This window comes from Netta rufina (assembly GCF_964035555.1).
Source record: "Netta rufina genome assembly, chromosome: 5".
NCBI classification, from domain to species: domain Eukaryota; kingdom Metazoa; phylum Chordata; class Aves; order Anseriformes; family Anatidae; genus Netta; species Netta rufina.
In genome coordinates, this window is record NC_140128.1 from 1692297 (window position 1) to 1715607 (window position 23311).

At 37.4% G+C, this 23311-nt stretch overlaps 2 protein-coding genes across 6 annotated transcripts in view; one reads left to right on the plus strand and one right to left on the minus strand.

Moving 5' to 3' along the window:
- Nucleotides 1-23311, plus strand: part of GALNT18 (polypeptide N-acetylgalactosaminyltransferase 18) — a 218533-nt gene that overhangs the window by 162601 nt on the left and 32621 nt on the right. For all 3 annotated transcript variants that reach the window (XM_084287712.1, XM_084287713.1, XM_084287714.1), the window contains exons 8-10: nt 664-849; nt 4548-4685; nt 9554-9649. In XM_084287712.1, the coding sequence (XP_084143838.1) occupies nt 664-849; nt 4548-4685; nt 9554-9649 (420 nt within the window). The remainder of the gene's footprint in view (nt 1-663; nt 850-4547; nt 4686-9553; nt 9650-23311) is intronic.
- LOC311210022 (uncharacterized protein) overlaps nt 1-23311 on the minus strand; it is a 180875-nt gene that overhangs the window by 5914 nt on the left and 151650 nt on the right. The gene's annotated exons all lie outside the window — the stretch shown is intronic.

A 23311-nucleotide genomic window follows, 5' to 3' on the forward strand; every position in this document is an offset into this window, starting at 1 on the left:
TTCTCTTGAAGTGAAAGCAAAGAAGGAAATCAGAAATTAATCTAATACTCATGATAAATGTTATGCGCATTAGCTCAAGTGTGATACTGGTCAAATCTGAAACACGCTTGAGCAGGTATACTAACCTACATTATAAGTGTATTATCATTTGTAAGAATAATGTGTGTTGAAATCGTTCACAGAACATTTTCACTAGATAATCTTCCTAATCTTTTGCACTCCCCAAAAGAAATAAACTTGATCCTTTCTATGTTTACAGAAAAAGCATAAGATGAATATATATGATCTTAAAAATTCCATTGGTTTAGTTTCTCTGTAATGTAAGGCTGGCTAGCCCCAGATTCTGAACATTGCATGTATGTGTTGAGAGGGACTGTGCAATCTAAGAGAAATACCTGCAAGGCTTTAAAACTTGAACCCAGATGCTATTGTATTTGGATGCCTTATAAATAATTTTATTAATAATCTTGAGGATAGCTAAATTCATCCCAGAAAATTGTAATGGGTGGCTAATGGTAATATGCAAATTCTGTAGGAAGGTAAGTAGTGGTAACAATTCATGGTAAGGGAAGGTAATAATTTTCTCCTCCCATAACTGTCTAAAAACGCCACTGGCAGTGGTATAGAGAGCTGTCACTAGCAGGCTGTATTTTCTCTTCCTAGGTGTGGCAGTGTGGAGGGAGTGTTGAAGTTCTACCTTGCTCAAGGATTGCCCACATTGAAAGAGCACATAAACCATACACAGAAGATCTAACTGCTCATGTCCGGAGAAACGCACTAAGGGTGGCTGAAGTCTGGATGGATGAATTTAAGAGCCATGTCTATATGGCATGGAACATACCTCAAGAGGTAAGTCACAAAAGCCCGTGTTTGCAAGCTTTGGGTTTACAGCATTTGGGATTTGGTTCCTACTCTGAATTTTGATTTTCTGCTAGGAATTTTTTTGTTGTTATTTGTATACATGTATAAATATATCTCTTAGGTATAGACATAAAATATTTCTCTACATATATTCTTAAATATAGACATACATTCATAAATATGTATGTAGCTGTATCATATTCTAGAAGTAATTCCTTTGTCTGCAGGTTCCTTAAAAATGAATTTCTTGACAACCTCACTGACAATTCTGCATGGAGACTAAATTTAAGCTAGTAGTTATAGAAGAAAAAAAAAAAAAAAAAAAAGACTAAATTTAAACTAGTAGTTGTAGAAAAAAAAAAAAAGAAAGAAGCATCAAATCCATATTACACATCTTATTTTGAATTTTTGTCTCGTACAATCGTACAGTTACAATTCTACCAGATTTTGAAGGGAAGGTACTAAAGGGTAAGGAGTGTTAACATCTATCCGTACAAAAGTGGTTGTATCAGTTGTTATTATTTATTAAATGGAAGTGTCCTGACTGCACCAATATATCAGGAAATAAGCCTTTTATACTAAATTTTAGAACTAATTTGTTAAATAAATGAAATATAAATGTAGTTTGTGGGTTGAATTGATTTCTTCAGGTCACCAAGTCTGTCAAGATGTTTGCATGCTAGATCTTGTACTGGCAAAACTGATTTCGTTTATAGTTTCAAAGAGGAAAAAAAAAAAGTATTCTTTTTTCTTCCATGTCCATTATTTTTCAACCACAATTGCACTAATCATTGCACAAAACTGCTTAAATAGCTTGTAATGCAGATTATATTCTCTTTTCATTTTCACAAAGGCTATTGCTGTCAAACAGCAGTGCAGACTTAAAAGCTGGAGACGGCAAGTGCTAAATCAGTTTTTAATAGTACTAGCCTCTTCTACAATGTAAGGAGTTGTCTTTGTTGTAGGGTAATATCTATTAATTTTACCCTACAGAACCAAGCATAAACAGCCAGTATCTACAGAACCAAGCATAAACAACCTTCATTTTTATTTCTTACCACTGTCAAAAACTAAATAAGCACATACATAGCCACATATTTATTCAAAATACACTGGGAAATGTCTTATTTTTCACAACTGAAATAGGCCTTTAAAGCCTGAGAATACTCATTACCTAGTAATTGCTACAGGATGTTTGGAGACAATATGGGACCCTTATGACCATCAGAGGTTTTCCCTGTCAGATGGGGTCTGCACCTTAGAGGTGAGCCCATTCAAGTGATGTTCATCCAGCTTCCGTCTTTTGCCATATGGAAAATTGTGAAGGAATTAAACAAGCACTGGGACTTTGTTTTGTTCTGACAGTCTGATGTGTGCTCAAGTACCCCAAGTCAGTTGTATAATTCAAAGCTGTTTTAATCATCTTTGTGTTCACTGTGCGAGTCCTGGTGCCAGAATCAGGTTATAAGCTCTTAGGAGCTTTGGGACTTTCTTTTCCTTTCCCATGCTAAATTTTGCTAGTACTGAACAGATTCTAGAGCAGTAGGAATCGGGCATGTGTTTAAGAAAGGCTTCTGACCTTTTACAGGGAAGAGGAAAATAGCACAAAACTATACTTACAAGCACTGTAATTGAATCAGTCAGTATATAAAGAAAATCTACGTCATTAGTGTGAGACTGCTTTTGTACATCAAAGGGTTAGGAGCAATGCAGTCTCCAGCTGGTATAAAAACATCATGAGAAAGGGGTATTCAGTGTAAAGTTATATAAAAAATAACTTACATCTTGTGGGACACTTTTAATACAGACTTCCATTAGGCAGGGTGCAAAGATGCACTCTATGAAAGGCTGGATGGGGATGAACTAGGTCAAATTCAGATATCAGACTGGGTAGCAATATTTTTGTTTCGTCTTTGCTTATCTCAAGATTAAAGGTGAAATGCAGAAGAGAGAAAATCTTCAAAACAAATATAGCATAAGCTGAGCCAAAAGATGTCAATACCTGATCGTGAGAGACGTGCAGAGGACAGATGGATAGCATGACTAAGTACAGTTTTACAAGAGGATAACTGCAGCAGTAATTGTCTACCCAGAAGCAGATGAAATAGTGCACTGGTAATGGACAGAGTGGGTCATTGAAATGTAGTTATAATAGTTGGGACTTTCCATAAAATATGTTATTCCAAGGTGTTAACCACATGGCCTGTTTTTTCCATGGAAGAGTTCCCAAATCTGTGGAAAGCCCCACGATCCAATGTTTCCAAAGATTTTTGTCTTTGAAAACTAATAATAATAAAGGGAGTTTGACTCATTTGGCAGTGTGAAATGACTGCCCTCTTGGGATCTCTGTGTGTGGCTCTGAAGTACTGAAGGCTTCTAATGGGGATCTCAGATACCATGGTGATTTCTGTATCATAACTGTGTAGATAAATAGATTTGGAAAAGCACTTAAAACCCCAAGGAAAGATTTTTCAAGTGTCAGAAACAAGCTATACTCTGCATGTGTCCTCTCCTATGTTTTTTTTTTTTTTTCCCTCCCTTCCCATTACATTCTCCACTTTGAAGGAACACACTCAGTTGTTCCTGGTGTTAAAGCCAGTGTGCCATGTGTAAGCTGTTTTCCATTTCCAGCTGCATGGAAGTATGTGATTACTGAGGCCCCAGATGCCCTTTCTTACCTCATACAATAAAATGTGAAGAAACAAACTTTGCTTCATGCAAAGTTGCATGAGAAAGGAGCAGGGATGTGATAGACCAATTTAGAGGGGAGGGTGTTTTTTTTTAATAAATATCTTGTGGCTAACAAAATTTTTGGGATATTTATTGCCCAGCAAAGTCTGCTATTTAAAAGAAAGATTATTTATCCTGCATTTTGTTCTGAGGCAGAAGTGGTAGAGAACAACATAGAGCAAAATGTCTCACTTTACTTCCTGTCAAACATCAGCCATGGATTTGCACTTAGATCTCTCTCTAAAAATTTCTGTTGCATGATTTTAATGTGATAAAGTATTGATTTTTATATACAAGGACTTTATGAAACTCACGTTTTATGATCTACAAAGAAGTATGTCACATGAAATTAGGTTAGCCAGAAACGTAAAGGGGAATAAAAACTGGGGGAGAGAACATTCTGCCATTGCTTCTAACAAAAATATCAACTTCTCTTTTTACATTACCACAGAAATGTAATAAGTGATATTTCAGAAAGGTGAGCAGAGCTTCTGCTCTTTCCAGTGAAGCAATAAACCCAGACTTCAGAAATGGCCAGAAAGTGTAATATACTAATGATTAAACAGTGGGATGCCAGCAATAAAGTTGTTTCCAGGGCAACTTGCTTCCTGCTGCCAGTTGCTTTTGGATTTGGAAAGTGCCAGGAAATTAGAGAACAACAGTTATATTCATTGAAAGCTAGATCTAAACCCCACTGATTTCAGTAAGAGTGTTTCCATTGACCAGAGCAGACTTTGAAAGAGACTCCACCATGGTGACCTATATTATATTTGTTAAGGGCACTTACAGAATGTGTGGGTAACACAAACACTCTGTGGCCAGCAGCTGGTGATTATCATAAGTCCTGGTCATCTTTGCAATGAGGAGAGACTCTGGGTGATCAATTTGTACAGAAGAAAGTGTATCACTTTTTCTACTTTTCTACTTTTCCTACTTTTTCTGTTCTTTATGTGCAGGACTCTGGAATTGATATTGGTGATATTTCTGAGAGGAAGGCCCTGCGGAAGAAGCTCCAGTGCAAGACCTTTAGGTGGTATCTTGTCAGTGTGTATCCAGAAATGAGAATGTACTCAGATACTGTTGCCTATGGGGTGGTAAGGATCTTGTTTACATTTCCTATTTTAAAAAGGTGTTGGGGAAAAAGGGAGTAATCGTGGAAGTAATTCATGAAGACAATGCCTGCCTCCAAGTAAAATAATAAGATAAACTTTAAGTCACTAAATTATTCATTAGACTGGTTAGTTGACAGAGATTGCTGCTGTGCTGTAGTTCATGCTGAGATACTCTGTACACTGTCTTCATCCCAGATATTTTTTTTTTCATTTTGTTCCATGGCTTCCATTCCATTCGATATTGAAAGCACGATTTTTTAGGCATATTGGAGATGTCAGTTGGAAGGATTGTAATCAGCAGGTGAATTAACAAAACAGGCTCAAGATCTCAACTGCAGGCTACTTAATATTGTAGCCAGCGCCTCAAATGTTTCTATTTTGGGATTATCATTGTCATTACTTGTGTGACACTAGTACCCTTGTCTGTGTGAAATCATGCTTGAGTTGCACTGTGCTAATTAAAGCAGAGACAATTCTTGCCCCTAGAAAACCGACAATCTAAACAGAGAGGATAGGTGTGCATGACATGGAAGATGAACATAGTAAGTTAATATGGGCACATTATAAGCTACTAGAGTGAGGATGTCCTTTTCACATTCTCTATCCAGTATTATATTCACAAGAAATTTATTTCCGTGAATTCAATTTGTTGTTTTTTGTTTGTTTGTTTTTTGCATGCATGTAACAGTTAGTAAATGTAACCACTAAGAGTTGTAGTTACATTTCATACAAGTGAAAGATTTTGTTTGAGACATTTCTCTCCAAAAAGAAGTCTGAGTTCTGCAGTTTGCCAATGTGTCTCTGAGAAGACTGTGAATGTCCCCTAGAGCAGCAGCTCTTTTACAGCAATTAAAGTGATTATACATGTATGCCCCACAAAGTTCCATGACCCCTTTGATGATCAACTGAAATGATTGTGCTGGCTTTTCGTACAACCCACAAAGAAAACACTTCCAACAAAGATTTAGGCCGTTGTTAAATGTGTGACATGATGGTTAACTTCCAAAATAGCTCAAAACAATGCCAAAATCAGACCTGTGTGCAAGGAGCCTCTTCCATTGACTCAGCGGTACCATGATCATTATTAGATGGTGGTGCAGAGTTGCCTGAGGAGAAGGAAGTATAGCTGCTGATAGATGCATGATTCTGCTTGCAGGTACAGATTAGATAAGGTACTTGTTGCATCGTCTTAGTATTAACTCAGCATCATGTAAAACAAAATGAAAGACAGTGAACAGTCACCTATGATTTTATATTCTGCTAAGACTTTTTCATTGGCCTTTGAAAGCTTTTGCTGGCTATATGAAAAACAAAAAGAATAAGGATAGTTCATTACAGAAATACTGAACTCACTGGTCAGCAGAACATGCACATTTAGGTACTGCATAATAAAGCACATGATCCAGTCTTTTGTCTGCAGAACATTTGTAGCCTCATCAGCTAAATGAGATGTGAGGAGTGATTTCATTATTTGTACTACCACAAAAGGAGTGGTGGACAGCTGTGGCCAAGTATCGGTACTTAGGAGAGTATTTTATGAAATACACAGGCTGTTGTTTTATGAAATGCTTGTATGAAATAAAAAGGTACAGTGCCCCAATCTTTACACTAAGGGTTCCTGTGATCTCTATTCTTCCTTCACGTCCGCTTTTCTGTTCTCTTGCAAGGAGAAAGGTCTGATATTTCAAAGAAAGTCAGCTGCTTGCTGATTCTCGTAAGTGCTTCTATTCATGAACTGTTTTAATTTATTTTTGTAGAAATACTAGCATTATCATTCATTTAAAAAATAAAAATTACAGAAACGATCTGAATAGGCATTGTTTGAACATCCAGAAATGAAAAGCTAAGAATGGAGACATTTTCCTCTTGTGTTGTTCGAAAGGACTGAAGTTAGGTATTGCGATATCCTAGCAAGGTATTAGATTACATGTGCAGTAATTAATTTTGCCAAATATAGTAGAATGAAATTATGCACAGAAAACTATATATATAGTTTAAATGTAGCCTTTCATTTAAAAACATTGTGGGATGACTTGGTTTGGTGGGGGTTGTTTTCTCTTTTTTAAGATGATGCATGTGCATTTCCATTGTTTTCAACTATTTCTCTTGAAATATCCATTGAATACCAATTCCAGAGCCCACGGAAGTAATTATTTGGGTTACTTTCAAAAGTTAACAGCACGCCGTGTCCATAGAGAAAAATGATTTGTTTACTTTAAACCTGCAGATTTGTCTCTCTGTCGTTTCAGAAGTTGGGACTAGGTTTGGGGAAATAAAAGTTTCCAGAGCTCTTTTTCTTCCTAGGTACTTCAGGTGTGACATAATTAGAAAAATGACTATTGGTCCTGACAATTCTAGAACTTCCAGATCCCTCTGTCAGGAAGAGAATATAATACAGTAGCACTGGCAAAGTACTGGTCTGAGAATCAAAGATTTGAGGATTTATGAATTCTGCAGTACATTCAGAATTAGGAGAAAGCAACATAAGTGGGGCCAGAAGTATTTTGTGTAGGACTAGTTCCCTGATTCTAGCTCCATGTTTGAGAAAATTTTGCAAATACAAAATTTCAGTAGTATATCTCTGTATACTGTAAGGCTGTTAAGTTTAAAAGGGAGCAAGTGGTAGTACTAATTATTTCTTTGGGGTTTTTATTTGTTTGCTTGTTTGTTTTCAGTGGGGGGACTGACAACCTGGTTATATTTTGGGTTATAATTAAGTCTTGATAGTCTAAAACTGCATTATCGACTTAATTTTGGGTTGCCACGTAGCCATTAGATTTTGGAAAGGGATAGTTCCTAAGAATCTTGTGACTTTGTACAAGATGCTAGTATGTGGTAGCTTCTACGTGGGCCTCAGATTTTGAAACAAGTCTTGTAGTCATCGGGCCAATGTCTTTTATTCACAGTTTTCTGTAGTATTTATTTCTCTAGGAATATTTTATCTTAATTGTAGAGTTGTTTGGGAAAAGAGTTTGAGCAATTCAGTCTGGAAAGCTCCTGTTATATCTCTGTTTTCAAAGGGGTCTAGCATTTTGTTTCTTTTTTCTGTAGTGCCTGATCACGGATACTGCTGTTGTTAGGGCTAAGGTCATGGTTCTTTTTACAGCTTGGGAACCTACAGTTTCTGAATCTGTTTTACTGCTGGGCCAGCCCTTTAAGATAAGTCATACGCTGATGTTGGCCAAGGCAGGTGTGTTTTGCTTCCTTTATCATGGGAATTATTTTGGGAAAGGTTATAATACTCAGGTTAGGACAAGTGGTAGAGTTTGAGTTTGTGGAAGAGGTTTTAAAAAGCTGAAGTCAGTTATGGATGCAGGCTTGAATAAATAAGGCTTGTATTTATCACTGATCTAGATAAAGTGCTGCCTAATATCTGATTACAATTAGAGTCATGGTTGTGGTTATGCTTAAGGCTAATGGATATAAAGATTAGAGAGAGGAAACTTCACTTAATTCTTGAAGCTTGCACCTAAGAATAAGGCCAATATTATCATAGAATCATAGACTGGTTTGGATTGGAAGGGACCTTAAAGATTTGATTTGCCCTTGGTGAAGCCATGTTGGCTGTCACAAATCACCTTGCATTCTTCCAAGTTCCTTAGTGTAGTTTCCAAGAGGATGATCTATGATCTATGATCTTCCCAGGTGCAGAGGTAAGGCTGACCAGTTGGTAGTTCCTAGTGTCTTCCTTTCTACCCTTTTTAAAAAATGGGTGTGATCTTTCCCTTTTTCCAGTCACACATTGATATTGAGCATGTATTTTTCTCTCTGATATAGAGATTTGTCATGTCTGTTACCAAAGTTAATTAGGTTTGGAGTTAAGGTTTGGAAACTTTGTGAAGATGAGTTCATGTTGATTTTATTCACTGCCTGACTTCAGTCTCTGTCTTGTTCAGTTCTTACATACCACTGCACTTTTGGATTTCCTTTCTAAGCATATCTATTTATTTTTCTCAAAGGAGGTCCCTGTACACAGCTGACAGGACTGCTCAGTCTCTGATGGTTGCAAACTACATTGCCTCTTCACTCACTCCATCAGACAGTTCTCTGAACCAGTCTTATACCACTGAACACCTTTGTACATGCCCATGGTATGCAACCCACATCTTTGGCATTACACTCTACAAAGACCTTTTAGCCACCTGTGCTCATTAATTTAGCACTTCACTTACAGAAAATTCTGTCTCAGCATTGCATAGGTAACATATAGGGATTAGTGAAGAACCAGGCCAAGTGCTTTGCAGTCCTTTCATGGTTGGATTGCTCTAGAAGGGTTAGTCCTGAATAATGCGAAGCAGAGCTAATGCATACCAATTGGCTAGAAGTCTCTAAGTGTCAGCAGAAAGGATTTTTTGAATTACTTCCAGAAATCAAACGAATCTCCTGAGCGATTCTGAAAAACAGTTTTATTAGAGGACTTTCTCTGTGTTTAAAACTCCATCCATACTCCTCAGCTACCTTCACACTGTTTAAATATATATATATAATAAAGTAAATAAAAAAACTAACTCTTTTATATATAGTGTGTACCTTAGAAGCATAGATTTTTCTATAAAAATATTTAAAAACATATTTATAGAAAAAAAAATATTGCTCTCTGAAGGCTTTTTGATATCTACCCTCCCTGAAATCTTGTGCAACATTATTGAAATCAGTAGTGTTAGATTTTCTACAAGGAAGTATTTAGTCCAGGTGCTTCACATATCTTCACTTCAACAAGTATTTTTACTTCTGCATATTTCAAGTACATATGATTTTATTGAAAAAAAAAAAAAAAGAAGAATGTAATCATACTTTTTTTTTTTTCTGATCTAAGACCTGCTTGATCTCTTTCTTTTTGTTTATTTTAGCTGCAGAATTCCTTGAAAAGTGATTTGTGCCTTGATCAAGGGCCAGACACAGAGAATATCCCAATCATGTATATCTGCCATGGAATGACACCACAGGTTAGTTTGGCTAATGATGTCGCGTATATTGCTGCTGCTTTTTCTAGACTGATTAAGAGGAACCGTCATGTACATGTCACTGTTTTCCTGCAACAAAACCTCCTTATGCTGTTTAGTATCTCTATTACAGAAAGCTAGAAAATTAATTCTGCCCTAAGTTAGGAATTACTGACATAGTAGCACTTTGACAATGAAGTTTGTTCGTTCATTTTGAAAGAATTTAAGAAATATGAGTCAGCACTGACACAGTTTTGTTGATAAAAAGTTTTCATTTCTGATGTGTGTGTGGTGTGTGAATGACAATGCATTTTAAAATACTTTATGCACATACGTGAGTATATTCATAGTTTATACATTATCTGAAACATCTTTACTTGATATGTTTACTATCTCATTTTCAAAAATCTGAAATGTACAGCCCCCTTCTTCACTAATGTACAACTCCCATCTGTGTCAAAAACCAAAACCCAATCATCAAATCTCTTTTTTTTTAAAGCTCCTTTTTTTCTTTTTCTGCTGTTGTCCTGTTACTCTAGTATGTGCCAAAGACTAAAATTACCGAAGTCCTTCTATTTTCTTACATAACATTAGTATTTATTAACTTGGCAAACAAGAGGATAAAAGCTCCCTGAGTAGCCAAGCATCTGGGCATAGGTGAAAGCGTTTCTAGGCAAATCCTGACAGTAATAGTTACATTTTGCATCATCTAGAACATGCTTGTTAAAGTCAGATGTGCAAATTATGTAACACTGAAAAGTAACATATGCAAAAGTGGCATAAAGAAAATGTATGTATTTGTGAAAGTGATTGGAGCCTCTGAAAAATCCCTCTAGTTTGAATTATTTTTTTCTTTGACAACCTCATTTATTTTCTCAGAAGGGGCCCTATTGTGCTCTACTTAAATAATGTAGTTTTAGCAATGAAATTGTCAGTTATGTGAATTGACAAAACAGTAAACAAATTATCCTAATATTTTAGATATAAACTTTGAGCAAAAAAGTAATCTTGTCCTCTGTACCTGGATATCTTATCTGGAAGCATGAATTTGGTAAAATGCAGATGAGATTCTGTACTTCCTTGCCAAGTTACACATGCTATAACTGTGTTTTGTAGTGACTTCCTTTGTGAGGGCCTTTAATATTGATCACTAGTGACATCATGTTTGAGTAAGTTATGAATGATAAGGACAAAAATATCTGAATATCCCATCCATCAGACCCATTCATTGCAGGGGCTGTAGCTTGTCACATAATTACATAGTACCCACTGTTTGCCTCCAGGATGTTTTTAAGCTAGTCCTTAGCGTTAGCTAAGGAACTGTGTAATTCACTCAGAAGCCAGAGCCATTTACTAAATCTTTTGGGATGGTTCTCTAACTCTATTCTGGCATATCATCTGTGATGGTAACACACTACTGTCATAGTTGTAAAATCCAACTAGAAATTTTAATTATAGTTAAGAGGCAAACAACAACAACAACAAAAAGTTGCTTCAGTAAGCTCAGTTTAGTATTCACCAGATAAAGAACTACCTTTGAATGTCAGCTGAAGTTCAGGATAAGTGAGATAGTGATGAATAAATGACAGAGGGAAAAGGGAAAATTCTGTTGACAAGATTCTGATCCTTTCATAATTACAATATGGACTGTGTCTCCTTCCCGTTACTATATATATTTTGTAACAAATGGTGATTAAAAACAACAACAACAACAAAAACATGAATATGGCACATATACAAGCAAGATCCTGGTAACAAGTGAAAACTGTAAGAGCACAGTCTTTTCTCTGTGTTACAATTACTTTAGAAACAGGGAAAGCTCTAACAAAAAATATTTCTCATACTTCTAAGAGATATCCATTGCACATACAGAATCTCTTGTTAAAGCAGAAATACAGCCACATGCATTTCCTCTAGCATATCAGAAATATTTGAATAAATATTCCATTTAATCTTTGTGAACCTGCTAGTAAGTACAAAAGACACAGGTAAGATGTTTGTTGTATTCTAGTAGTGGTGAAATGTTGTATAAAGGGGATTACTTTGCTCACTTGTCAGTCCTTATAGAAACAAGTTAGTCAAAAAGTTTAGTCTTACAGTTCAGGAGTGTTTGTATGACTGAAGGTTTTGGTGAAGCTGGTACTAGTTCTGGTGCAAAGCTTTGCTGTCACAGAGCTAGATCTGGCTGCCAAGATCTATTCCCTCCAATGCAGTTTAATCTGTTGTTTGTAGTTATTGCTATAGCCTCTCTTCTAAGCTGAGTAACTTTTTTTTTTTTTTTTTTACTTTTTTTTCCCCCAATACCGTCTTTCAAATGTTTTTGAAAGCTTTCTTAGCTTTCTGTGTGGGAAATAGCTTAGATGAGCTATTTGACATCAACTAATCATTTCTGGATTGTATATGTGGATAGTTTTCTTTCAGCATGTTTCATTCAAGAAAGAAATCACTGAAGAAAAAAGGTAACTGTGTACCTGCCATAAAGAACGTACTTCGTCTTTTGCAGACAATATTGAAAACAGAGAAATATTGTTTACCAGCAGTAGTTAAAACAGGTTCCTACTATACAGCAGTGATGGTGAAAAATGTTGCTTTAGTTGCATGAAAATAGCTCAGAGGCTAAGCACAATGGCCTGCAGTTCTTGGCCAAAGAGGGTGCACTGGATACAGACAGCCTGGGGGGGATGTGAAGAAGCAGATCCCCTTCCATGTGATGATAGAGGGAAACTGGAAAACTGGGAGATGTGGTAGACTGGGAAGGGAGAAGGTGACAGGAGAAGGTGACAGTTCAATTCTTGAACTTTAAGGAGCAAAGCCACTCTTCAGTCATACGTTTAGACCTTAAAGAGCTCCATTTCCAGCAGTGCCCGTTTTGCATGCAGAACTTGATTGCTTGTAGCTGCAGTAAGAACATGCCCCAGGCTCAAGTGAGTTCTCTTCCTAATTCTGGGAACTGTCTGGGCCTGAATGTTTGGTGTTATTTAAGACCACTGTTTAGTCAGGCCTGCAATCTTAAAGGCAGACTGGTGACAGTATGTCACTTGCATTAAATCTTCTCCTGAGTATTTGGAAGATTCTTTGCTTAAATGAAAAACCACATTATTAGAATCTTTATGACTGTTGGATAATAAACAAGTACCATCAGTCAATGATGTGGTAAGTTTTAAGTCCAGATTTACATTGAAAAGTGCTTGGGACTGAGGGGAAAATGAGCACTTCTGTGTCTTCCCTTGTTAGTTGCTTCTGGCTCATATCTTTCTCAATTGATAAGCAGTTAAACCAGGAATCCCATCCAAGGATGTGAAAGTCAATATAAAACAGTTAGATTGCGAGGAACTCAAGTTGAAGACCAGTGTCAGAAGACTAGATTGGGTGGGAGAAGTACTAGAAAAGAAATGCAGGTGAGAAGGGACACCCACCCATTCATATTCTTTCATGTTCTTGCAATAGATTGCAGAACTGACACTCAGAAACATATGAGTACAGCCCTATCCTATGAATTATTCCTTCTCTACTGAAAGCAATGGAAGAAAGCCATGCCAATAAGCAGAGTTGTGCCAGCTTACACTGCATGAGGCTCTGACCTGAAAGCTTCATGTTGCATTCTAAGCACAGCGTGTGAAGTACTGGAAGCAGCAGTTACAAGAACTCTCTTGAGCTTCTAAAAGCTCTTTGTATGATTTATGAGTGCTCCTTTTTAAATGTTATTCATGTATATTTTCATAAAAACTAATTTTTCTTCAGTGTAATTTTTTAGCATGGTGGTTGTTTGTAGACAGATACTTGTTAATTTGTAAACGAGAACATAGTAAAAATAGCTATCACTGAAGGCATTTTTAGTCAGTAAAAAAGTACAGGATTGGTCACAAACAGCAGTTATTTGGTGAACCCCAATTTGTAAACTCCTGGAGAGGGAACCATTCGTAGATATTCATCAAGTAATTACCAAAATAATTAAAATCTCTTGGCAAGTATCTTGGAGGGGAAAAAAAAAAAGAAAAAAAAGTGAAAGAAAGAAAGAAAGAGAAAGAAATCTGATAGTTTATTTTCAATGAGTAATGTAGACATCTCCAGAGCAAAACTAATGTGATCTTCAGGTTATTGAGACATTACAAATATAAATATCTCAAAATTGAGTTTTAATAGAGCCTTGTACTAAGTCTGTTAGTGTGAAAATTTTTCTTCAGATCCCCGTGTCTAGTAAGATTTGCATTGTGTTGGACAATCATCTCTGCTAGGAATGCTGGGAGAATGACCATGTACTTTGTTAGAATGAGCATTAAGAGAATTTGGAAGCAGAAGCAGTAGCCCTCTTAGGAGTGCCTTTCTGTGTATCTGAAGTACTCTGACCATTATAAACCATACTATAATGAGAAATTAACAGATAAAATATGAGTATATCCTTCCCTACAGTTCAGTCTTCCCATTGCACCTTTCCGTTTGCTTTAAAAATAAAATCATGGAAGTACTGATGCTGCTTTCCCCTGACAGTCTTGATTCTGCTGCCAACAGTGCACCACAATACTGCTGTCAAGAAATGTATTAGATAAGGGAATTTCTGAAGTTTGAGAACTGCATATAGCTGTGATGAGTCAGATCTCTAGATGGTTTATGGATGAATACCTGTTCTTTTTCTCCTGCAGTTGCAAATTAGAGAAATAATAATTATTCCAGACCCAAAATACAGCATTCTTAGAAACTATAATGACATACTTGCACTTCATATATATATATATATATATATATATATAATTTTTTTTTTACTTTTTTTTTTTTTTGCTATGTGGAAGTAGGGCCGTGTTTTTATGCGAGTGTGTGAAACATGTAAGTGTTGCAAAGCAAGGCTCTTGTGTAAGAGTATCATGAACCAGATGGCCCCACGTCTAGCAGCCACTGATACTAGCACGTTTCACGAAATAATGAAGAGAAAAAAGCCTGCTGATTTGGATCAATGATTGACCCTTCAAACTTGAAAAATCACTGCCCTGAAGATGAAACATCTACAATAAACACTTTCAGGGAGCTTTTTCTAAGAAAGAAAAAGCAGCAGAGCAGCTGCTTTAACAGCTGTCAGTCACTTGCTACCTAAGGATGGCTGCTTATGTTTGTCTTCAAGATAAAAGTTAGATATATGCAACATCTGTGTACAAGACAATTGATCTCGCGTCTGCACTGTATAGGACCTTTCCTTTTTAAGGACCTGCTAATATGTTGATTTGAATTTAGCAATTATGTGGTTTATGATAATTATTTTGTTAATAACTATGTGTGCAGAAATACAGAGTGCTGTACAAAAACTGAACTGTGCAAAGAATCCAATTACATCATGGCCCAAATACTTTGCAGTGAAAAGTCACGTTGTACAGTAGAGAAGAGAGTAGGTTTTTTTCTCTCTTCATACAGCCAGAGTACATCAGTATTCATACAAACTGAAGCAGCTGCATCAAGACAGTGGCAGCTTAGCAGGTCAGCCTGATTCTTTCAGGAGGACAGACATGAGGACTGGGATTCAGCGAACAGGTGACACTGCTGGGCATGGAGTTAAGCCCTATGTACTTTGTAGCATGGCCACCTGAGATTCTCACAGCTGTGCAGCCTTTTTTCTTCTAGTCTCTCTCTGCAGACTCTACAGATCAAATGTCCCTGCATTTGATCTGTGCTTAGTGTTCCTCCTGAGACTGCATTTGACAGAGCACAAACTTAGGCTCATTTTCCTTTAACTTGTTCACTAAGGCTTGTGGAATGATCTAAGTGCTGGTGCTAACACTACTTCATGCACATGCGACGTGCTTCCTGGGAAGAAGGGTATCTGTGCAGTAAATGTTAGTGGAACTAGAATAGCTGTTTTTTAATCTAAGGTTTTTCAGCTTAGTAAAAATACAATTAATGGAAGATAAGGTGACTTGTAGATTTCGTGAAACTGCCTAGCAAGGATGATTATAAGCATTTATGGACTCTAGTTTTTATTTAAAATATATTATGTAAAAGGCCTAATTGCTCTGACAATTAATATCTTATATAATGTACTCCTGCTGAGTAGTCTACTGAGACTATTTATATTTCTCTTGATTTCTTTCAGTGCATAAATCCTGGTTTGATCATAGTAAAGTTAATAGAAACTGTGACCTTGATAGCAATGGAAGCAAAATTTGGTGTTTTGCATTTTTTCTGATGTGTGCCTGAGAAGCTAAACCCATGGAAGACTTTTTCAAAGCTGCAGCCTCTTTAGACTATAGAACAGGTGCATTTCCTATTGTATGTTTTAAGTTTGATTCTGGCAAAATTCTCATTCACTTCAGTGCATAGTTTCAGAAAGAGAATCTGTTAATTTTGAACCATTTGCCATGAGTAAATTATTTTTGTGCTAGCAATGGTTTGATTCAAGAGGCTTTCTGTTGATAGAGATTATGTGACCCATTACCCAGTCTTCTGTATTGCCTGTCTCATTCAAATGCAGTATCTATTTCCATGTAGAGGAGGTTCTCTTAAACTGAAGAGAGTTGTCCATTTGCAGGTGAGGATCACTAGTATTGCATTATTAGCTTGTAAACTACACGTATGGCTCTGATAACTATGTTCGTTGTCTCAGCAAATAGACTGTGAGTGATTTGTAGACCGCGTTTTTCAGCTGGCCAACTAAACTTGTCTTTATAGTGATAGGACCAGAGTCAAACCTGTCTCATCATTTTACTAATTTATCAAACATAATGAATATGGACTGTGCCATAGATGATGCGTGTTTCAAAAATGAAATAATTTTAATTTTTGTACTTCTTAGCCCTAGGGTTATCATCTTTGTGTTGAATTCTGTTGCCTTTCTATACGACTAAATCCTACGTTAGCATTATTGATATAGGAGGAGATGGACATACAGTTACTGTCTCTATAGTTTAACTGGAAAGAACTTAGTATTTTATAAAATGGGTGAGGCTGATGCAGGAAAAGAGGGTAAGCAGAATATCAAAGGAATTGGTTTTCAAGCTGTTTAATATCTTGTCAAAACATTGCATTTTATAGAATTCAAATCATACTTACTGAACTTGTTGTGGTCACTCTAAGAACTTTCCTCTCTAGTTTACAGTTTCCTCAAATATCTATACTAGAAAACCCACACTGAAAATGTCATTGAACAAACTGTTGTGAACAGGTGCAGTGCTCAAGAATTTTAAATTATCAGAGCATTTCAAACTCTCATGTATGGTTTTAATTTATGAGAGATTATAGTTGTTAGCCTAGATATTATACAAGAGATCAAAACTGTTCTTGTTTGGGATGTAAAAACGTACATGCATTTTCAAGCAATTTTTTTTCTTGTGTTGTAGCATATATATATATATATATATATATATATTTTTATTTTTTTTTTGGATGGATACTTTTGGCTGAGAGAATTTCAACCAGTTAAAGCATCAAAATATTTGAAAACATGGAATATCGCTGAGCTCCTAGATGATAAATCTGGCACTGGATTTTGGATTCATATTCTGTGCTTTTCATGTTGAACACTAAGCCGGTGAAAGCTAACACTGCTTTTCATACTTGGTTTGGTTCAGGTGTATAGGATTACAATCGTTTATTACATATACCCAGTGAGCTGATATCAAAAAGCTTAGAGCTAACATCCCCTGAATATACTGGCTGTTGTGTTTTTGAAGCTGCTGCTGACTTCTGCAATGGTTGGCTAATATCCTGATGTAGGAGCCTGAAGTTGGTCCAGTCAGAGATCTCACTTTGGCTCTTAGCAAATAAGCACTCTATGTACAGAGCAGCATGGCTTCTCCATGGTGGGTACTAAACCTGCTGAAAGCAATGGAGAACTGCCACAGAGGGACAAAGTATCTTCAGAAAGGAATACAGCTGGTAGCTCAGCAGCAGTGAAGTGGTATTTACTTGCTTGATGCCATCAACCGTGGTTATAAACACCTTGCGGTCTCTGCAACAGCTGCATATAGACCAGCTGTGCTATGCAGCATGGCACTCGCACTCAGTGCTGCCTTGCAGAATAACCCCAAGCTGGGCACAAGGCACCAGGCTCTAGGTGTACCCTGCCTTCCCTGGAGTGGAGCTTGCTGTCTCTGGCCTTGGACACGATGTGACCCATGAGGTAAGAAGTCAGAATCTTTATTATTTCAGCAGTACCTCACAAATGTCCAAGCTTTTTTTTTTTTTTTTTCTTTTAACAAAGACTTAGGCTTCTGAGGCTGCATATCCGCAGTATGTGGATATTCCATATGTTGCTTTAGTACTGAGTTGAAATATTTTTTAAAAATGAAATTAACTTCCAATTTCCTATTAACATTTTCCCTACAGGGTGGAATAGGTTTAAAAATGTCCAAAGTTCAGTTAATTTTAATTTCAAAAATACACAGGCCAGTCAAAAAAGAAGGATAAGTCTTTTGCTTGCTAAAGTGTAAATGTTTTTAATTAATGGCATTTGGAGAAAGAAAACAGCCATGTTGGGTTTCTGCAGTGTCTCAAACTGATGCAATTTGAGTATTTCATGTTTTATAAGTCCATTAATTTTAAATAGATCAGAATTGTAGGTCTGCTTATTATGGAGCAATTACTGGAGTTATCCATGTTTTAAAGATGTCTCTTCTAGTTGGAAATCGGCATTTCAATCTGCAGTTTTAAGAACCAATTGTTGCTTATGCTATAAATTCAGCATAAAACCAATATAGTTATTATAACACATGTAGAGCACTTGGAGATTGATGTTTTAGTAAGTGTCAGATGGTTGTCAATTTTAACATTCGTTACTTCAAAGTTCTGAAGGTCAGATTTTTGTTTCTCCAATTCTTGACAGAATGTGATTAACTGTTAAGAGAGGGTAGTTAATACAGTTGATGGAAGTTCCACTTTAAAATTTCTTCAGTTTTATTGATAATTCTATTATGTCATTCTATTAATTGAAGTCATCCACTAGCTCATTTGGAATTCATGAACCAAATTCAGTCCCCATGAAAGCATATGTAACTCCCTCAGTAATTACATGAGCCATATTACTTTCACAGCATTCATTCACATTCTGATCAGCTCTTCAATTTCAGCTAGTTTCTCTCTTGTATTGTTCACCATTTGCAGAGTAGGGTGTTTTGCAAAAATGCTTATGGAATGATTGTTTCTAGTGTTTTTCTGTGAACTAGGGATTTTTCTCCTGTTCATTAGCCATCTTTGTCCAATCAGGAAGCAGAAGAAATATCAGAAATTATTTCTTCACATAAAACCATGATTGAATATTCATGAATAACTCTGAAAAAAAAAAAAATCAGCATTGATTTGTAAGCCAAGAAAAGAGCTATGTTTGTCAGACAATTTATTTGGAAATCAGCAATCCAACTAGCCCTTACCGAGAGCTGAGTTCAGTCTAAACCTGGTCATATTTACAGAGTAGAAGTACGTTTCCAGGAAGGAAGTATGACACTTTAATAAGTACAGACTTTAATTTAGCACTGTTTCAAGAACCAGTGGCTAATAATAACGGCCAGTTAGATACAAATTAGTAATGTGGTGAATAGTCATGTAAAAGCAGATGATAAGCTATCATAAGCATTGACAGATCAAGGCTGATACCATTATGGAAAACTGTAATTTAATGAATTGCCAGTTACAGGACTTAGAGGTAAGTACGTGGAAATATACAGCCGGTAGCATATCGAAGATTACAGTAAAAAAAAACCTCTAATCGTCTTCTTTGGTTCTTAAATCTATAGATCTATTAACATGTCAAATAAGCAGCGATCACAGTTAGTAGTTCTTTGAATTTTGGTTCAGTTTCTGAATTTTCAGTTAAATATTCAGATTAAACATTGATTAAACAAATTAGATGGGGATAACTCTGTTATGCCAAGCATATCTGCTCAGCTGGCTGTCCATAAAGGCTTATAGCAATCAAGCAACAAAACTGATGAATGCATTTAAAGCATTCAGATGTTACTACAGTCTTAACTTTGTATTTGTTTTGCACTGATTGCGAACATTTGCTTTGTTTCTCTTGCTATGCTAAAGACGTAGTGATTTGTTCAGCATGCATATTCCTTTCATCTTATATTTTTAGTCCTTTCAAATTCTGAAATTAGCCTTAAAATGTTGAGGTCAAAATGACTCACTTGCTGATGGCATCAATTTTGGAAGGAAAAAATAGCAGTACAACTTAACAACACAGATTTGTTACAATAACATGTCATTTAAGGTTCTTAAAACCTCAGAAGAAGTGACATAGGTTACCACATTAAACCTGGAACTTCTATTGATTGTGCTGCTTTCTTTTCAGAATAGAACTCTGTGACTAGAAGGGCAGGGACAGAACTCAGTAGGAAAGAGATAACATGCCTAGGATGATAAATCAGAGTTGTGAATTTCAGATCAGTTTTGGGTGTTCATCAGATCCTCTATTTGATATTACCATAGGACCAAATCCTCAAATATTTAATTTATTCAAGGGAGAACATCACATGCTGTTCAAATAGAAATTTACAGATACCATTGCATTAATGTAGCAGAATGTAATAAAAAGGTTCCCTTTTTCATACTGTGCCTGCAACGAATTCTCAGGATATGATCATACAATGGGTACAACTGACTTCAGCATATTCTATTATGTCAATGTTCCATAAACATCATATAATTACTTAGTGTTGCTGGGTAGAATTATGAAAATGATTGACTAATCATGTTCTTATTTACTTGTTTCCAGTGTAGTCATGACATTAAGTCCTCTCACATACTGAACTGATATAACCATCAAACTTATACTCTCTTTTGTCACTATGAATTTGGTGGTTTTAGGAATTTCTGAAGTAATCAGATTGCTTTTTTCCTAGACTAATTTTTTAAATTCAATATTGTAAGTCACGGGAGTAATTGTAAGTGTTTGCATAATGATGCATTGTGAGAATTGGGACCTTCCTGAGCACTCTAGGCAAACTTAAGTGTGAATTGTCAAGTGAGGTAAATGTTATTCTGCCAGATGTGTGACACACATAGTTAATATTATGAAGTACCTAATTTCCCACTTTCAGTAGGAGGCATACTGAATAATTATGGTTTAACTGTTTGCTACAGAATGCCCATTTCTGGCTTCGAAATGTAGGTTTGGAAAGTTCCCATCAGGAAAAACACTTGGTCCATGGTCTCAGGTAACCATGACTTCCCCAAAAGGCTAAAAGTTCCCCAGGAACTGAGATGGATATAAAAGACACTGATATTTCTGACACCTGCTAAGGTACATCTTAAGGAAATTAGTTAACTTTTTGAGTTAATGAGGAAATGAGTTAACTCATGAGAAGAGAAGGCTCTAGGGACACCTTACAGTGGCCTTCCAGTACTTAAGGGGGCCTACAGAAAAGCTGGAGAGGGACTCTTTGTCAGGCAGTGTAGTGATAGGACAAGGGTTAATGGCTTTAAACTAAAAATGGGGAGATTTACCATTAGATATAAGGAAGAAATTCTTTCCTACCAGGGTGGTGAAGCACTGGAACAGGTTGCCCAGAGAAGCTGTGGATGCCCCACCCCTGGCAGTGTTGAAGGCCAGGTTGGATGGGGCTTTGAGCAACGTGCTCTGGCGGTAGGTGTCCCAACCCATGGCAGAGGGGTTGGAATTAGATGGTCTTTAAGGTCCCTTCCAACCAAAACTGTTCTATGATCCTGTGAACTTTAGCCAAGTGAAGTAACCCATAGAAGTGTTTCATCTTCATTCCAAATTTCACTGGAACAGGCTGCCCAGGGAAGTGGTGGAGTCACCATCCCTGGAAGTCTTCAAAAGACGTTTAGATGTAGAGCTTAGGGAAATGGTTTAGTGGGAACTGTTAGCGTTAGGTCAGAGGTTGGACTCGATGACCTTGAGGTCTCTTCCAACCTAGAAAATTCTGTGAAATTCTGTGAAATTCAAATCAGTAGCAGCTATTTGGGATGAAGCTTCCACACTCATAGTGAAGGATAAACTCTGAGTCTTTAGGCTCAGTGACAATGACTAAAGCTTTAATCAAAGTAAGGCTGGCCTGAGGATTGCAATCCATGCCTAAGGAAAGGCTACTGAGCTAATACCTATGAAATGTGGATCAGGCTTTAAATGCAGAGCAGCTTTAGAGAAGTGTGTGCAGTTCTGGGCACCACAGTATAAAAAGGACATGAAACTGTTGGAAAGTGTCCAGAGGAGGGCTACGAAGATGGTGAAAGGCCTTGAGGGGAAGACGTACGAAGAACGGCTGAGGTCACTGGGCCTGTTCAGCCTGGAGAAGAGGAGGCTGAGGGGAGACCTCATCACAGTCTACAACTTCCTCGTAAGGGGGTGTCGAGAGGCAGGAGACCTTTTCTTCATTAACACTAGTGACAGGACCTGCGGGAACGGGGTTAAGCTGAGGCAGGGGAAATTTAGGCTGGACGTCAGGAGGGGGTTCTTCACAGAGAGGGTGGTTGCACACTGGAACAGGCTCCCCAGGGAAGTGGTCACTGCACCGAGCCTGTCTGAATTTAAGAAGAGATTGGACTGTGCACTTAGGCACATGGTCTGAACTTTTGGGTAGACCCCGGTGTCAAGAGTTGGACTTGATGATCCTTAAAGGTCCCTTCAAACTCAGGATATTCTATGATTCTATGATTCTAAGTGAGATACTTTATACAACCAGGAAACTGAGTGTGGTGAGCCATGTACTGTAGAGAATGTGTAGACAGTAATAGTTTTATTAAGAGATAACACATTTCATACACTTATTTTGAGATATTGAAATCCAAGGAAGTGTGAGTTCATTAGCATTAAGTTGATTGTTGAGTGAAGAAAGTATCAAAAAATGTAAATAAAGACCAGTCTCCCCTGAAAAGGTAACATTTTGTATTACAAGTGAAGATGGATGGAAGTCATCAAAGAAATGGCCAAGGACCTGGGAGTATTGGTTGATAGTCAGCTGAATATGAGCCAGCAGTGTGCTCAGGTGGCCAAGAAGGCCAACAGCATCCTGGCTTGTATAAGAAGCAGTGTGGCCAGCAGGGCTAGGAAAGTGATTGTCCCCCTGTACTTGGCTCTGGTGAGGCCGCACCTCGAGTACTGTGTTCAGTTTTGGGCCCCTCGCTACAAGAAGGACATGGAGGTGCTTGAGCGAGTCCAGAGAAGGGCGATGAAGCTGGTGAGGGGCCTGGAGAACAAGTCCTACGAGGAGCAGCTGAGGGAGCTGGGCTTGTTCAGCCTGGAGAAGAGGAGGCTCAGGGGCGACCTTATTGCTCTCTACAGGTACCTTAAAGGAGGCTGTAGTGAGGTGGGGGTTGGTCTGTTCTCCCACATGCCTGGTGACAGGATGAGGGGGAATGGGCTTAAGTTGTGCCAGGGGAGTTTTAGGTTGGATGTTAGGAAGAACTTCTTTACTGAGAGGGTTGTGAGGCATTGGAACGGGCTGCCCAAGGAAGTGGTGGAGTCACCATCCCTGGAGGTCTTTAAAAGATGTTAAGATATAGAGCTTAGGGATATGGTTTAGTGGAGGGCTTGTTAGTGTTAGGTCAGAGGTTGGACTGGGTGATTTTGGAGGTCTCTTCCAACCTAGATGATTCTGTGATTCTCTGAATCCCTTAGAAAAACGGGTATTGAAAAGACAGAAAGATTTAAGAGAAGTGCTTAGAGACAGATGTCAGTTTGACCTCTTCTTGTCTAAAGGTAGAACAACCAAGTGAAAAACCTAC